The sequence below is a fragment of the Danio aesculapii genome, chromosome 15, assembly GCF_903798145.1.
Source record: "Danio aesculapii chromosome 15, fDanAes4.1, whole genome shotgun sequence".
In the NCBI taxonomy this organism is placed as follows: Eukaryota; Metazoa; Chordata; class Actinopteri; order Cypriniformes; family Danionidae; genus Danio; species Danio aesculapii.
The window spans coordinates 25,233,617-25,251,426 of NC_079449.1; the positions used below are offsets into that span (position 1 = coordinate 25,233,617).

The 17,810-nt window shown below is 37.0% G+C and overlaps 2 protein-coding genes across 3 annotated transcripts in view; both read left to right on the forward strand.

The window, feature by feature from the left end:
* kmt2a (lysine (K)-specific methyltransferase 2A) overlaps positions 1-4,619 on the forward strand; it is a 39,539-nt gene extending 34,920 nt beyond the window's left edge. For both annotated transcript variants that reach the window (XM_056473309.1, XM_056473310.1), the window contains exons 34-35: positions 55-184; positions 280-4,619. In XM_056473309.1, the coding sequence (XP_056329284.1) occupies positions 55-184; positions 280-555 (406 nt within the window). In that variant the 3' untranslated portion in view covers positions 556-4,619. The remainder of the gene's footprint in view (positions 1-54; positions 185-279) is intronic.
* Positions 4,620-7,966: 3,347 nt separating this feature from the next.
* On the forward strand, positions 7,967-14,728 carry c1qtnf5 (C1q and TNF related 5). Its single transcript, XM_056474462.1, has 3 exons — positions 7,967-8,083; positions 11,675-11,908; positions 13,870-14,728. The coding sequence occupies exons 2-3, from the start codon at positions 11,683-11,685 to the stop codon at positions 14,388-14,390; spliced, it is 747 nt and encodes a 248-aa protein (XP_056330437.1). The 5' UTR covers positions 7,967-8,083; positions 11,675-11,682; the 3' UTR covers positions 14,391-14,728.
* The last annotated feature ends 3,082 nt before the right edge of the window (positions 14,729-17,810 follow it).

A 17,810-nucleotide genomic window follows, 5' to 3' on the forward strand; every position in this document is an offset into this window, starting at 1 on the left:
GGACAGAATACAAACATGCTGCTTTGTTACATTCAAACTTATGTTTATTCACAGATCAGCCATACATGGCAGAGGTTTGTTCTGCAGGAAGAACATTGAGCCCGGAGAAATGGTAATCGAGTATTCTGGCAATGTAATTCGTTCTGTCCTCACTGACAAGCGGGAGAAGTACTATGATGACAAGGTAGAATTCTTGATGGCTCACAAATGCAGTTTGAAAACAAAATGAAATCATCAGTGTTACTTATGTATTTAATATTTCTTTTCTTTAATACTCAGGGCATTGGCTGCTACATGTTTCGAATCGATGACTATGAGGTGGTGGATGCTACCATTCACGGCAACTCAGCCCGTTTCATTAACCACTCATGTGAGCCCAACTGCTACTCTCGTGTAGTCAATGTCGACGGTCAGAAGCACATTGTCATTTTTGCCACACGCAAGATCTATAAAGGCGAGGAGCTCACGTATGATTACAAGTTTCCCATCGAAGAACCAGGCAATAAGCTGCCTTGCAACTGCGGGGCAAAGAAGTGTCGCAAGTTCCTCAATTGAAAGCAAATTCACAATCTAATATTATCTGTGAAGCGCTATCAAGAGTGTACACTTGCCAGGGAAGAGACATTTTTAAATGTTTTGTTTTTTACTGAAGCAGGCTCAGGTTATCAGAAGGTTAATGGTATTGTGCCTCTTAAGTTGTTTGATTTTTAGAAAAAGACATTCGAGCGGAGTCACAATGGAGAAGATTGCCCTTATGTCCCTTTTAGTAATGTGCAATTTAAGAGATTAGTGCCCCTTCATTCTTAACGTTTTTGTATGTGATCTTTTATTTGACCATTTTGTTTTTATAAGAAGGATATTGTGAATAGTTTTAAATTTGTAATAAGTCGAGTCTGGCCTGCCCTTACTTACTGAGTGTGACAAATTACTGAAAAATTGCCACATCGTTCCATTCTACACCAAAGTGCAATTTCGGAAGGGAAAGATTTAATGTTTTTAGATTGACGATACATAATCCTTTTTTTAGCCTGAGCTGTTTAGACATCTTTCCCTTTTTGAATGTACATTGAAGCCTTCAGAGCATCCATGGTCATCCTTGCCAAGCTGGCCTGATTCTCTGTATGGAAGACACTGTAAATATTGTCTCGTAGGAAAGGTGATTAGGGGAAACACTAGGGGGAGCAGTGGTCCCAGGAATAGATTGTCGGTTAATGTTCTTTTTGTCAGTGGTAGAAAGAGATGTGTTTCGAAGAGTAAACCAGCATAGGGCTTATGAGATGTAGAAGCTGGCTGGGTTGAGATCCTGGTGGACTGACAACCAATGGACCAGAGCAATTTCTAAGATTTGGGGGGGGAGTAACATGCTTTTATTTCCTATCCATTTTTTATAGTAATTCAGAGAGAAAGTAGCTTAATTGCGTTGTATTGCAAAAAAAAAAAAGTATAATTTGCATGTTTTTATGAAATGTTGTTTAATTAATTTGATTTTAGTCCAAATATTGTCTAGTTTATTTATTGTGTCTCAACAAATGGGAGCTATTTTTCTCTCCCTAGGCCCAGAGTTGTGTACGAATTCTAATGTTGTTGACTATTTTTGTTCTTTCTAATGTTGCCGGCGGAACTATAATTGGAATATGTAAATAATATGTATATTTTTCTATACAAATGACTAAAAAGCACTCATTGGTGAATAGCACTTAACGATGGTATTTATATTTTTAATAAAACATTGTATTTATTTTGTCAACATTTTTGTAGGAAATGATAGATTTACAACACTAATGCTTTGTCCAGACATTTTCTAGTGCTCGCTGTCTCCTTGTTTTTAGTTGATTTTTATTTTTTGTAGCCCAAATGGTTCGTTTCTATTCCAAAGACTGAAGCGGTTCCCACAGAGTGCGGTCCACCAGAGGCTCTCGTTGCCAACCCAGGTCATGCATGGACATCAAATATCATTTCAAACCGGAGTTCGGATGTTCGAGGTGTGAGATCGGTCTCTTCTTTCTTAGTGCCAGCCTTAAAATCACATGCAAGAACAGCCCACCTTCTCCTAAAAGGCCCCCTATTTTATTTGGATGCATGAAATCCCCGTCTTGCATTCTAGCAACTGACGAGTCCCAAAGTTTATTCCATATATTTTGTTATATCAAAATATTTTCTTAAAGATTGATGTACTGCAAAGAATCGCCACATAGGCTAAAACTACTTCTAAAGCACTATATGTATGGAGGAGGAGAGGGCTCTGGTTTCCTCACGGTCTTGTGCACTGAAGATCAGTCTTCTTCCCAGTCTTCTTCAACACATGTTGCCTTGGCACTGCATGGATTGTTCCAGCCAGCCCATTCAGTCAATGCACATTATTTGCTTGTATCATCTCTTCTTTCTCTTTTAAATGTCGGCCCCCTTTTTCGTTGGAACCCTGGTTGAATAAGGCTGAGGCAGACGTGGCTTTATTACGGATGTTCTGTGGATTGTTCTTCCATCTTTCAGATCAAAAGTTTGGTGCCTTCTATGTAACTGTTGTGCGTTTCTGTTAATTGGACCGTCAGCTGAGGAGCTCCAGATGTTCAAAGCTGTTTAGCTAGGGCACAAACGAACAGATTCCTCTTCGAATTGGTTTTATTTTAGATAAGGGATGCTGTAGCATGAGTATGTGGGTATTGCAGGATGGCTTGGGATCTGTACATACCTCTAGATGAAGCTGCTTTGTGCAAGCGTGGCTTTTTTGAGCGAGCCACTTTTAAGGCCAGTTCTTTTTGCTCATTGCCTCGTAACTCTAATACAATTGTATTTTGTTTTCCTCGGCCACTGCAGACCCCCCTGTATTTAGGCTGCAATAATTTTGACCTATTCCCAGCATTTGACTTTTGACTATGGCACTGAAGGTCAGAGTTCTGTACGTTGCCTCACGTTGAACATTCGATGGCTGCTGCCTCATATTTGTATACCCGTTTGTATTGATGCGGTTTCGCCATCTTTTTCAGGGATACTTGGGGGTCTCGCCCAACTTTCCTCTGGCCCTGTGGAACAGGGACGTGCTGAACTCTGCAGCTAGGCCGTCGTTGAATGTATTCTAGAATAGCTTTTTTGTTGTTGTTGTTGTTGTTGTTGTTATTGTTGTTTTGATTGTTTCATGAGTTTATTTTCCAACATGAAAGGCTGGGAAGATGCAGGACAGCTTTTTATTTCGTATGCTAGGAGGATTATACAGCAATGGCAATCTTTGCAGGGTTCTACAGAAACTATTGCTCAGTCTAACGAAATAAGATTTTTATTTTATTAATATATTTTTTTTGTAATGCAGTTACTAATCCTAAGGGCTTTGTAATAGACTCCTGTACAGACATCAATACAACTTCAGATGCTCCATAAACTGGTGTAACAGTGCTCGGTCAGTGTTTCAGAACAGACACGCTCTGTCGTTTTCCTGGACTTTACTCTTCCACACCACAACTTCTTCTGTAATTATCAACAGTCTATATGTATACACAATATACATGAATCTCTCTCTCTCTCTCTCTATATATATATATATATATGAACTAAACGTGTATGAATAGTAACTTGTACTTCAATATCTACACAATATACGGAATGGACAGACAAACTTAGTTACAGTAGCAAACAGCAGCTTCATAATGGTTAATAATTGCAATGTTCAGTGTATAATCTATAATGGTTTTGTGTTACAGATAAACTTTAGAGTAACTAACTTGTGCATCATTTTAATATCAAGATCAAGTACCAGTTTTCCTGTGCCTGTGTATGTTCCTTCAACGGAGCGTCGCAGTTTGTGTTTCGTTTTTTTCTTCTTTTCTCGGTTTTACAGTTTGGTTTGTTTTTATCCGGAAAGGAGCGCTATTTATATTATGAAACGAGTTCATGTAAAATGTGGTTGTAAACTTTTTGAGCATTGGTATTTTGTTTGCTTTCGATGGTGTAGTCGGCTTTATTTTACTCTGTACATTTTTAACAGTTTGTGGACATCAGGAAAAAATGTCCTTGCCTAAACGCAGCCTTGTCACCTATACCTCTCTCCTGTTGGAACTTAAGTTGTACTTTTTTCTTATGTGATGTTCTGTAACGAGTAATGGTGACCATTCTATTTATTTATTTCTGCAAACATCTCTAGATGTACACTGAGGTAAATCTTCTGAGAGCAGGTGATGGCGCTCACTGTTTTTTGGAGTTTTTACATGGTTCACTTTGTACAGAATTGAGTTGCGGACCATCGGAGGTACTTGAGGGAGGTTTTGAGAGGGAGAGATTTTAAATTTGTTCCTCTTGGAGGATGCAAGTTTTCCTTTGTCTTACCGACACTTCCTTTCCCCTGTAGCTTCGTGAGATCATGTTGATGTTGATACTGACAGTTTTAAGGTTTTAGTTTTTGTTTTGTTTTCTCTCCAAGTTGCCCCATCAGTGTTCTACCATTTTACACAAAAATGAAGGAAAATTTGTTGATCTAAAATATTCAACCACAAACTACTTAAAGATGAATGTATAATGAGGAAAAAAATTGTACATAACTGTAAAAAGGAAATTTCTAATCATGTTTATTTTCTATGCACTTTTTTATTTAAGTGATAGTTTAAATAATAAACATGTCTTGTTTACTCAAATTGGGTGTCATGTTGTTTGACCTTTTTAAGATTGGTAGAGTGGTAATTTGCTTGCACTGAGACCTACATTTTACATTGGACATCAACCAGGAAAAGCAACCAAAAAATAAAGATCCAAAACAGGGTTTTTGCAGGGTTTTTGCCAACCACAACCCACCACTGCTAGTACAACCCTCTGGGCTGGGAAACACCCGCACACTTTTTTCAATTTAAATATTGCATGTCTTTAGTTTTGGGGAAAAACCCATGTGGACATGGGGAAATGCAAACTGCAGACAATTTACATTTGTTGACAGATAGGTTTACTATCATTATGTTCAGCCTGAATATTTTGATTGGACAAATGTTTCTTTTAGTCTTACAACTTACCCAGAATATAAAAATACTAGTAGTAGGCCTTTATCGGGGTTAACGTGCTGCATTAACACCAGACTCTTATTGCTCGATTAAAAAAAAATATCGCCGTTAATCTATTCTTAATGTATGGTTGGGATCTGGGTCTATTCTACGCAAGCTATGATGACTTTCATCTTGATATTATTTTAGCGCGGATGTATACCTGACCGCTGAGCCGTCTGACAAAAAAGTGCCCTTCTGAATCAAAGCAGCAGCATGCATGACTTAACTGACATCCGTGTGCGTGGATTTTGTCGGAAAATATGGTGAAAAGTCCTACATGACGGTAATAGTTTGTTTGTGGTGTTTACTCCAACAATGCCTCTAATATATGCATACTCCACGTCTTATTCCATTTCTGTTTAGTTCAGTTATGACTTTAGTCGGATTAAGGTGATCAAAAATTGCTGTTTTGAGCTTATGTAGGCCTACAGTTCAAAATTCATGTTTAACTGAATAAACAGTTAGTAAACACAAGTACATCTTATTGAACAGAATTTATTTTCATCACCAATTATCATAGTAGAACAGTTTCTCAAGCAGTTTGTGATGCATTTTGGAAACAGGAGATGAGCCCCTGGTCTAATGCGCCACCTGGCTTGAGAAACCCGTTCTCAAAGATTTATTATTTGGGTAACACGCATATTCTGAAAGCCTTCAGCAGAATTCAAATAAACCATTTTAATCTGGATTAATTCTGAAATTAATCTAGATTAAATTTTTTTTTATCTATGCCCACCTATAAAAACTACATTTTAATACATTCAGATCATTTACTTTAATCATTACTATTGGAATGTGAAGATACTTTCAAGATCAGCACAACAAAAATATTTCAAAATCACCTATTGCAGCTTTAAATAACCTTTTACACCTATGCAAACCTTTTGTCCAATGAAAAATTGCAATGAGTATTCTTTATGGAACCATACAAAAAATATATATTTTCAAAATTTCAAGTGGTATCAAAAAGCAGTGATGTATATTTGTGATTGGAATAGTCAAGTACTGAGAATGATAGTATACAGCAGATATTATTATATTAGTTAATATATTAGATATTATTGTAATGTTATGTGTATTTATATAGCGCATTAATTGTGTATGGACATACACCCAAAGCGCTTCACAACCATGAGGGGGTCTCTCTTCACCATCACCAGTGTGCAGCCTCCACTTGGATGATGCGACTACAGCCACAGGACAACAGCGCCAGTGGGCTCACCACACACCAGCTTTTGATGGAGTGGAGAGACAGTGGCCGTGATGGGTAAGAGCAGGAGGGAATTTGGCCAGGACACTGGGGTTACACCCCTACTCTTTATGAGAAGTGTCATGGGATTTTTAATGATCACAGAGTCAGGAGCTCGGTTTATGTCTTATCCGAAAGATGGTGCCCACTGACAATATAGTGTCCCCTTCCCTTTACTGGGGCATTATAACTATAACTATATAAAAGGAATATAAAATCCAATACCAAAAATAATGTGGTTTTTAAAGCACCTACCGCTCAGCATGTCCATCAAAAGGTGACTCTTGATTTATGATCAATTTAGTCTGCTCTAATCTGGTTGATAGGTAAACTGTTTTGTCAGCATTACATGTAATACAATCCTTTCAAAATGGCTATTATTGATAACAAAGACAGGTAACAGGTAAACACGCCTGACATTGGCTTCAAATGGGCTTCAAATACCTATGCAAAATTCACATTTAAATAATATTTGAACACTACCCAGCAAGCATTTTTTGTTTTTAAAAGATGTCTAATAGATGTCTAATGGACGTCTAAACATGGTCGTCTTGGCTAAATTTGGGCTGTCAGTGAAAATCTAATAGACGTCTAAGAATGGGATATTTGAGAAAATTTGACGACTAGTCTAGTTTTGGGCTATTCTTAGATGTCGATTAGATTTTCACTGACAGCCCAAGTTTAGCCTTGTTTTAGCCAAGCTGTCTACATTTAGATGTCTATTAGACGTCTATTAAACACAATAATACTGGGTAAAGTGTGTTAACAGTATGTACATGTGCACAATAAATGTAACGTGTTTTAAAGATACAGCAATGTAATTAAATACTCTGCTTATTTTTAAGGTTTAGAGAAACTACATTGTAAAGTATTAATGATTTAACACAATGTGTCTTTTTATTGAACCATTCACACCAAGAGATCAAGAACAAGATGTCCAGCCCCATCCAGCTGCTCATAATGTGAAGTACCTGGGCCTATGAAACTTTACAGACAAGAAGGAGCCACTAACAATCTCCCTGAAGTAGTTTATGAGCCATTAGGCCTATAATGAGAATTACAAGGCAGGATAAATGTTCAGGACGGGCCTGTATACCCATAATGGGGAAGAGCTGCCCTCTGAATAAAGCTTCCGAAGTAACTAAAACCATGTGTCTGAACTGCCACCCACATCAGCACAACTTTCATTCAAGTCTGCAGATTTTCACTGCTCATTTAAATTGAGAAATAACCCCATCATTTTACAACCCCAGCGAATATTTATTTTCTCTTCATGTGGCAACAATGAATCCAGAAGAAATGTTTACATAAATAGACCATGTCACATGATCATTGACATGGGTTCAAAAATATGCTTTGTGTTTTTGATGAAAGAATAGTTCAATCTCAGTTTTGACCACAGAGCTGTAATCCTTCAATGGTTTATTTCTTCCAAATTCCCCACAATAAACTGGCCTTGTTCCCTTGTAAACCCCATGCTAATTAAACACACAAGGGTCTCACCAGACTGTTCGCTGGCGCCCAAGACCCCATCTCTTGGGCTCTCCTGTATCAGATAATGTTTACGCTTAAAAAGTTGGACAAGCTACAAGCATTCAGTCTCCGTCCCTTGGATGATCCCTCTTTCTCCCTCCCCATCTCCCAGCCTCCCTATTTCTAATTGGCTTCCAACAGCTTCCCGTTTCCTCTGAAGGCTAGGAGTGCTCATTTTTTCCCAGATGCCTTAGACGGCAAAGAAAAGAGGAGTTTTCACTGCTCGTTTCTCTTTCGCCTGCTCGAAACTGTCAATCCAGTGGAGCTTCAAGTAACGTAAATGGTGAGTTTGTGATTTTGTTGCTAAATTTTAAAGGTTTACTTAGAGCAAGAAAACTATGTGATGTTTGACGCAATTTTTTAAAATTGTATATGCTGTTTATACGCTTTTAAGTATATCAAAATAGAAAGGTTATCCAGTCTATTATGTAATGTTTGCTTTTCTTGAGATGGTCATTCCTGACAAGTCTGGTCATTTTCTTCTACTGGGAAATGTACCAAAGTACACATTTTAGGACAAATATTTGAAAACTGAGAATTGTTTGATTTTATTTAAAGAGATAGTTCACCCAAAAATTAAGTTGAACTCATTAGAGCTGGGCGATTCATTGAAAAGCAATCGAAATTGAAATTCAAAACCTATAATCGATTAAATTCAATTAAATTCAATTGGTTTTCCTACGTGTCTTGTGACCCCACTCTGTTAAAGTCTGAGCCTGATTTATACTTCTGCGGCCACTTTGCAGTCACATCTGATCTCTGGTCCAGTAGGACGATGGATTCATTCTTGAGCCTTTGCACTACATTGACGATGATTGAAAGCTGCGCCAGAGATGCCTTTAGACGGCATATAAAACTTGTCAGTGAAATATGAGGGCAAAAAAAAAAAAAAAATAAGTAAAATAATTGTTCATTAATCGTAATCGAGTTAAAATGTTCTCTCTCAATTGGTCCCAAAACTTTATGAGTTTTCTTTTTTCTGTTAAACACTAAAGAAAGACATTTTAAAGGTCAAAACCTCCAACCATCAACTTCTACAGTAATACTTTGGAAGTCAATAGTTACTAGTGTCCAGCTTTCCTCAAAATGTTTTCAACAGAAGAAAGAAAGCCAAACAGGATTGGAACAATAAAAGATGAGTGAATAGCTTATTTCCATCCAAAAGTGCAAATTAAATTTATGCGCAAAACTGGAATATTGCATAAAAGATATGCGAATAAAGCAGCGTTTCCATTCAATGAGTCAAAGAGAACAAAATGGTCGCTTCCTGATTAACTGGTGCCAAATATCAAAACTAAAAACGTAATTTGCTGTGGTAGGAGAAGCTGCGTCAATCAATTCTTCATTTAATAAATGACTTTAACCTCAGAAGACGATTCCGAGACGCAATAAGCATGTGGTGGCATTTGAAACCATGAGACGCAGAGCGCAGACACTCTTGACAGTTCTGGAGGTAATTAATAATATAATAACACTAATACTGAAATGGTTAAGGCGTTTTAGAATGACCTAAACAACATTTCAGATGTTTTACAATGTGCTCTGCCTGCTGGTTTGTCCATTCACACACATTTTTATCATCACATAATCTCTAATAACAAAATCACATGACCTTTTATAATGCGCATACTGAAATTTGTTCGGTAAAAGTGTTTCCATCGTAGTTTATGCGCATCTTTTCTTACAGAATAAAAAGTTTATCCTACTCAGTTACTGTATGCGCATGTTTTTTATGCACATTTTCAAAAATGTATGTGCATCTTGGTGTTTCCATCAACCGAGAAGAGAAATATTTCCAATACACTTCAGTTTTTAGATATTGACCAATTGTAAAAACTAGTCTTTCTCATGGTGCACTCACTTAATTTCCTTCAACGTATTTGCTTTTTTTATCAGGGGTCACCACAGCAGAATGAACCACCAGTTTCCCATAGTGCAGTATAGTGTAAATATTGCAGTGATAATAACAGCTTGTCTCAATATAAGGCTGAAATAATCAAGAATGTGTCACGCATGAGCTCACTCTGGAAATCAGACTGTCCGGTTGACACTGCAATGACAGTATTTGTTCTGGCAGTCACTCTTCTTATGTCCTAACATGAGTTGAAGAGCTCAGAGCATTGAAAACCGAAACGCATAAACACGATCCTGAGAGATCCAGATGTCCGAGGACAGATGTGTCTCCTAAGTTAAAGATGCCACGGCTTTAACTGAATCTGCAGAATTGTCGAAGAATGCTTTGGTGGTCTGGTTGTATTTCTCAGAGTGAATCATCAGCAAGTTTCTCAACTTTTATAAGAAACAGCTGTTTGACAGACAACAGACTTGAATAGAAACCTGCAGATTTACGGCAACACATAAAATGTTGGAAATGCTTCGTTCCAGACAGGATTACAAGAGCTGACAAGCCCATGAATACTTCCTGCTGTAGAAATGTGTGTGTGTTTGCAGTCTGAGTGTATTGACTGGCTTCAGCACCTCATCAATGAGAGATGGTAGATAGTAAACTTTACTATTGTGGTCTGTCCGCACATTCTGCATTTTCATTATTCACCATCTAGCTATAAGCATCGTTTTTTTATTTATTTATTTCCTTTAATTAGCCAGGAGATCACATTGAGAAAGTAGTCTCTTCTTCCAGTGAGACCTGGTCAAGATGGCAGGTAGCACATAAAGTTTCACATATAATCACAAAAACAATACCACAAAATTACAAAAATCACCATTCATAAAAAGATCAGATCATAAAAAACAATTACAAGTGTCCTTTAAGACGTTGTACAGAAGATGTTTAAAAGTAAGATTGAGCTGATTTTGCAGGTCATTCCAAGCCCTAGGAGCATAAAAGGAAAAAGCACGTTTGCCAAGTTCTGACAATACACTTGGGACTGTTAAACGAATACAGGTACCAGATCTGTTGTGTTGGTTTTTTATGTGAAATGTTAACAAATTAGAAAGATAGGATGGTAATCTACCTAGGAGAGCCTTTGAAATAAATAAATACAAATGTAATTTTCTCTTTTGATATAAAGATAACCAGTCTAAAGAATCGTACAAAATACAATGATGCGTCTGTGAGTCTGCGCCTGTGACGAAGCGTATTGAGCAGATAAACAGAATCTAGTTTTCTAAGTAGAGTAGCGGCTACATGCATATATAGATGATTACCATAATCAATTACAAACAAAAATGTACTCTCTACTAATTACTTATGGGCCTTATAGGGAAAACTATTTTTTGACCGGTATAAGAATCCTAATTTTGGCCTAAGCTTTTTCAATAACTTGTCAATGTGTATATCAAAGGCTAATCTCTCGTCAATCCAAATACCTAGATATTTGTAGAAGCTAACTCTATTTGTACACCGTTCAGATATGTAATTGTCTGGTCTGTTACCTTAGTGCGGCCACGGCAAAAAATCATATATTTAGTCTTTTTTTTCATTTAAAACCAATTTTAAATCCTGCAACGTACACTGTAATACTTGAAAAGCGTTCTGTAAATACTCTACAGCTTGGTTTAAGGAATGTGCCGCTATATATATTATTGTATCATCTGCTCATGTTTATGAGCTGCTCTTTGCTAGTTGTTTGAATAATTGTATGAATTTTGAACATTTAAATTACTTTTATGATGCTCTTCAAGTGTTTTCAAATCTTGAAAGCTTCTTGCAAAAGGATTTCTTCTTAAATCTTTAGTGATTATGATGAACTGTCAAATTTCCCTTGGCTTACTCATGCTATTGACCGAGAGGTGAGATCATGGGTCTCTGCTGCTTTTCACATTAAGCGTAGTAATCGTACCATCAGCCTATTTCAAGACTGAAGTCATTATGAAACAAGACACAAGGTAACGTTCGTTCTTTTCTCCACAGACTGAGCGATGACATCTCTGCAGACATGGCCTCTCTCACTGCTGCTTGTTTTTGCAGTACATTGCTCAAACTCACTTGAAGATAACAAGATTCCCAGTTTGTGCACAGGAAGCCCAGGTATCCCGGGATCTCCTGGGTTGCACGGGAGCCCCGGTCAGCCAGGCAGGGATGGACGAGATGGCCGTGATGCTCAACCAGGAGAGAAAGGAGAAAGAGGGGAGAGCGGAGAACTAGGTACAGAAATACCCACTGTCATGATGCTTTTCTCACCTTCTCCTCCACAGAGTGCTGCAGTGATGAAGTCTTTTTATAGGACAGCCTGTAAGTCAGCATTGCCTTGGTGCCCTTGGCAAATACCCAATAGGAGTTATACATTGACTTTTGGAATTTTGCAGAAGGTTTGCATTAAGGTTTTTAATTCTTAGCACTTAGCATGTTACAGTCGCCAGAAGTAAAAAGCTAAATATTGGTTTTAAATAAACTATAGTATGCACACTACCAAGCCTTCACATTTTGTGAAGTATTTTCATTTTTTTTTTTCAGTCTTAAAAAAAAGATTCAGGTACATTTGGTTGAAAGATTGAGATCGTAGAATGGACTAGTGAGTACAAATGTTTTCATTTCCCTGGCCAACCTCCCATTTAGCCATTTGTTTGCAGCTGCCTTTTTAAACACAACTAAAAGTTTAAAGGTCTTGATATACTCTCAGATGAGGTCTCTGAAATACTTCAACAGCAGTTTACTGTTGCATTCTGATGCTGGCTACACTGCTGAAACTGATGTTTTTATGCAGACTCGCCTGTCAGTATGAAATAAACATACAACTGAAATGACAGCGGTGAGAAAAGAGCAAAGAAACCTCTGCAGTCCAGGATACATATAGAGCACTTTACATAGTAGCACTTTACATAGTTTTAAATTAAGCAACTTTAAAAATATATATATATATATATTTATATTAAAAAGTTATATATACACACATACACACACACACATAGTTAAGTCCATAAATATTTGGACATTGACACAATTCTAACATTTTTGTTCTCTACACACCAACACAATGGATTTGAAATGAAATAAACAAGTGCTATAACTGCAGACTGTCTGCTTTAATTTGATGGTATTTACATCCAAATCAGGTGAACACTGTAGGAATTACAACAGTTTGCATACCCTGTATGTGGTATGTGTCACCAACTTGTTAATAGTAATTGGACAGACATTTTAATACTTGATTGCAAATCCTTATATATATATATATATATATATATATATATATATATATATATATATATATATATATATATATATATATATATATATACAAGCAGCCGCTTTATAAAAAAATATTATAATATATTATTTTTAGTTGTAATTATTTTAAGAAAACTAATCATTTAAAATATAGAGATTGCATTCATTTAAAATGTCGAAAAGGAGATTGAGTGATATAAAAAACAGTAATATAAATAAAAATTAAATAAAAGTAGAAGGGGTGCAATTCAGGCCTTGGGCCCCATGGCTAGAATTGTTTAGGGCCCCAAAATCTCTCTTTATGTTCAATGAATAATAATGTTTTCCTCCATGACTTGTTGGACATTATCAATAAATGAGGCATCACACAAAAGGACAATAAAACGTAATATTATAGTTGTTCCAAAAATTTTAATATGTGAAAAAGTCAGGGGGCTTCAGTCACGTGATCTTGATCTTGGGTCCTTCAACTAATTAAAGATTTCTTTGGAACTACCCATTTGTAAAATTTGTAAAAAACAGCCACTTGTAAAATTACACCTGATGTAATTATCAATGACTTTACAATTTTCTTTTTCATTTATTAGAGCTGTTGTTTATTGACTATGCTTGAGACAGTCACACCATTGGACGGTTTTGGAATTTGGCTCTACACAGCAGTTTTTATAACAAGAGGTCTGTGGTAGAAATGTTAACCAATTTCATTCATTTTAAATGATAATACTAATATTATTTTTAGTCATTTGTGTCATGTGCAACAGTACCGAGCTCAAGTTCAACGCTGACATTATTTTCAAGCATTTAACTACAAACGGTGCAGATGGAAATCCTACAATGCTGACTTTGTCTAGTTATCGGTCTACAAAAAGACATCATCCCTGCAGCACTCAATTGAATGTCTATCATAAAACATGAAAATCCCATGATGCTTATGGCAGGTCAACCGGGTGTGAGGGGCCTCACAGGAGACCGAGGGGATCCAGGAGAAAAAGGTGAGCGAGGAACCCCAGGCGAGTGCGCAGTGGCCCCTAAATCAGCCTTTAGCGCCAAACTGTCGGAGGCTCGCACGACTCCATTGACCGTAGGTGACTCGGTGCGCTTCGACAAGGTCATTTTGAATGAGCAGGGCGACTACAATCCAGAAACCGGACGCTTCACCTGCAGAGTGCCGGGTGTTTATTACTTTGCCGTTCACGCCACCGTCTACCGCTCCAGCTTGCAGTTTGACCTCATGAAGAATGGACACACCGTGGCCTCCTACTTCCAGATTTTTGGGAACTGGTCCAAACCAGCATCACTGTCTGGAGGATCACTAGTGCACTTGATTCCTGGAGATCAGGTGTGGGTGCAGATGGCTTTGGGCGAGTACATCGGTTTTTACTCCAGCTCAAAGACAGACAGCACGTTCACTGGTTTCCTAGTGTACTCAGACTGGAAAAACTCTGCTGTTTTTGCCTAGATGAAAAGCACACTGCAGGGTTCATCTATTGGAAAAGTAATGTCATGGTTAGGACAAAAGCCTTGATTGGCCTTCAATAATAGGTTAAGACATGATCGGTATAGATGACTCCATTCTAATCATATGTAGTGACACTGAATAAAAAGGCTGAAATGTTGCCATGTAAAGAATGAAAGTATTAAAGTCCTTTTTGAAAAATACTGCTTCACAAATATGCAATAAAAAGTGAAATACTGAAAAAGAAAACCTTCTGCTGTTTTTACAGAAAACATTTACTTTAGTGGCAGTCTATGTTTTGAGAAAAAGCACGATAAATACTTTCCATTACTTCTCTGGAATATGACTTCAATAAAAATGACACCAATAATTACCTAATTCATCACTAAATGTCATAAGGAAAAGTAATTTCTACTGCTGGGCAACCGGGAGCTGTGGTTTCAGGTTTCATGGAGTCTGTAGAGCACAAACAGGGACGTTTTGAAGAAAGTGTGTCCATGTCAATGTGAATAAGGTCTGATCGACTTTTAAGCTTCCAAAAGGACATAAAAGTATTACAAAGTTTTAAGGTAAATTCAAAGATAGATCATTCAAAGTTTACTCAATTACAATTTAAGTGAAGTTTATTTATAAACTAATTTTGAGAGGATCACATGCTTTTGATTGACTACGGCTGGTCCCACATTAGCGAACACCTGATCAGACGATTACTAACTCACCATAAATAACCAGAGTAGAGATGCTCAAAATAACTGATTAACCGTTAACTAAAAGGGTGCGCTTTTAACCAATTAATGGTATCAGTTAAATGATGAAAAATATTATTTAATATATTTTTAAAGTTTTGATGCACAAGAGGCTGATCACAGTGAACATGCTTTTAGCATTGAGAGGCGCATCTTTTAAATGGATTACTAACTTTTCTTACTTGCATCAAAGAGCTTAAAATTACCAAGAGGCGACACTCAATAGAACGTTCCATTGAAATAGCAGCGCCCAGCAACAGCCCTGTGATTCCACCATTTTGGAGTGAAAGCGATCGGTCGTCCATTGGATCTCATTGCTGTCACGATGGCAAGCAGCTGCTTTGTTTTTTATTTATTTATATAAAAAGTACATTAAAGCTGAAATACAACCTGAAAGATGACAATACAACACTTACTATGACAATCATCAGCACTTTTAATAGTTTATTTTACAGACTTATAATATGCTGTTGTTCCATTGAAAATTAGCGCTTACCGGCGCTTACCGGCTGCTTCACGTGCACATGCGTCAAGCAACTGAAGAAGAGCTTGAAGGTAAACAAACAGCGGTTTATCAGAATCCTTTTATCGATAATTTTTAACACAGTAGACATTAAGAGGGAACATAGAAACGATATCTGACTAACATCTAGCAGCTAAATGTGTCTGGAAAAATATTCAAAGGCTTTTATTTTCATGAACCGCGCGGATGTGAATGTATCTAAGTGTTCTGATTAGGTAAAGTAGACGTCTCACGTCAGTGCGTTCTAGACGTGAACGCGCTCTTTCCGAAAATCTTCCTTCTGCATTCACACAGAGCAGTATTCCGTCAAATTACCGGTAATGTTACAACTTCCCTTTCCGGAAAGGTCTGTATGTGTGAATGGGGCTATTGTTTTTCATCACAGGCAGTGCGCGCACATGAACCACGAGTGAGAGAGGAAATAAAAGCACACAAGCTCTAAGATAAAATCAGAATCTTTAACGACTTATATCAGAAATGTTGACAGAGGCTTGTGATATAAGAACTAGAGCGGAGCATTAATTAAATGCATAGGCCTATTTTCTGTAGAGCGATCGATTTGACTAAGGTAGCCTCTTTTGACTATTTGACAAAAAAAAAAAAAAAACAAATGACTGGAAAAAAACAGCCTATGCTGGCTATTAAAAAGGATTCAGTCAGTGTTTCGTTTTGTAATCTAAATTCGTCTTTTAAGTGAAAAATATCTAGGGCAGGACTATTTATTTTATTCTTTTTATTTAGTCTGTTTTTCTATGCTGTTGGAAACACTGCAGGTGTGTGAAGATGTGCTGTTGTTATGCTCTGTTGTTAATTTGCTCGCATGTTGAAATAAATCAGTATGTTTAATCAGGATGTTTAATGTGTCAGACACAAAACAGACATGTCATTTTTTTTTAAATTAAATAATAATTTAATATTAATCTGACCAGTAACCGTTAATATAAGATTAACAAGTGGCGGTTGTCTGTTGGCCCAATGTTGCCTCACAGCAAAAATGTCACTGGTTCAAGTCTTTACCAGGCCAGTCAACATTTATGTGCGGAGTTTACATGTTCTTCCCATGCTCGCGTGAGTTTTCCCCAGTTTCCTCCCACTGTCCAAAGACATGCGACATCATGCAGTGAATTGATCAAACCAAATTGGCACCATAGATAAGCTCACAGTCAGCAGTATATCTCTCCATAGCAATCCCTAATTTGACATTATCCATAAATAAGCAGAGGAGTTCTCGATACCTATCTGAGCTCAAACTCCCCTTCCCTTCTGCAAACAGTATATATAGGGAGCCCCGGCTCGAGGATCTAATGAGCTCAGGGCTCTCTCCTGGGACAGCATGCCAAACATGCTTTCTAATCAGTCATCAGCTAAGTGTGAAACTGATTACATTTGAGTACATTTCTGGTGGGGTGTGTGTACTTTTTATTCATAATTTAAACTTAACTTAAAAAGTAGCTATTACTCTTTCAAAATGATCACTCTTCTCATATATCTTTTAACTGTTTATTAGTTTGGATGAATCCACACGACATTAATACTAGCTCCAAATAAACTATTAAAAACATTCATTATTGCAGACAGACAAGGTGAAGAGACAACAAAAGGGTCTGTTGTTTTAATTCTGTCAGATATTAAGTCAAAAATGTTTGTATTTTGTCTGGAATGTGTTTCTGGCTTCTGAATCACACTCTGATTTCTTCTGGTAAATCATTGTCTGGCCATGGAGCTTATGGAAAACTGACTTAAGAAGTTTTCCTTTATATAATAAATTTCTATCAGCTGTTTATATCCACAACTGGTGAAGATAGTTTCATTAGAAAGTGTTTTTGTTTTCTTCTTTTTTGATACTGATAAAGGCTAGAAACAACCCTGGATTAATATTTGTTAACCCACAGATTTGCCTGATCTTTACCACTTTAAAATGCACAGGAAGATTTGAATACAACACTCTGAACACAGTCGTTTCAATCCACAATGAGGAATATCAGGTAAGAGCAGTATTTTGCTTTGTAAATTTCACAGTGACATCAAATTGTGCTTCACAACTGAAATAGCATTTTTTTGCTGTCAAAATATTACATATTTCCTAGCATTTAACAGCAACATCTGGAAAGACAACAAGCTGCATTCACGTCATGTTGTAATTTTCATACTTTT

Coding starts and splice junctions, on each gene's coding strand:
- c1qtnf5 (XM_056474462.1), top strand. CDS start 11,683: ATGACATCTCTGCAGACATGGCCTCTCTCACTGCTGCTTGTTTTTGCA. Junction 11,909..13,869: donor AGGGGAGAGCGGAGAACTAG/GTACAGAAATAC, acceptor TGCTTATGGCAG/GTCAACCGGGTGTGAGGGGC.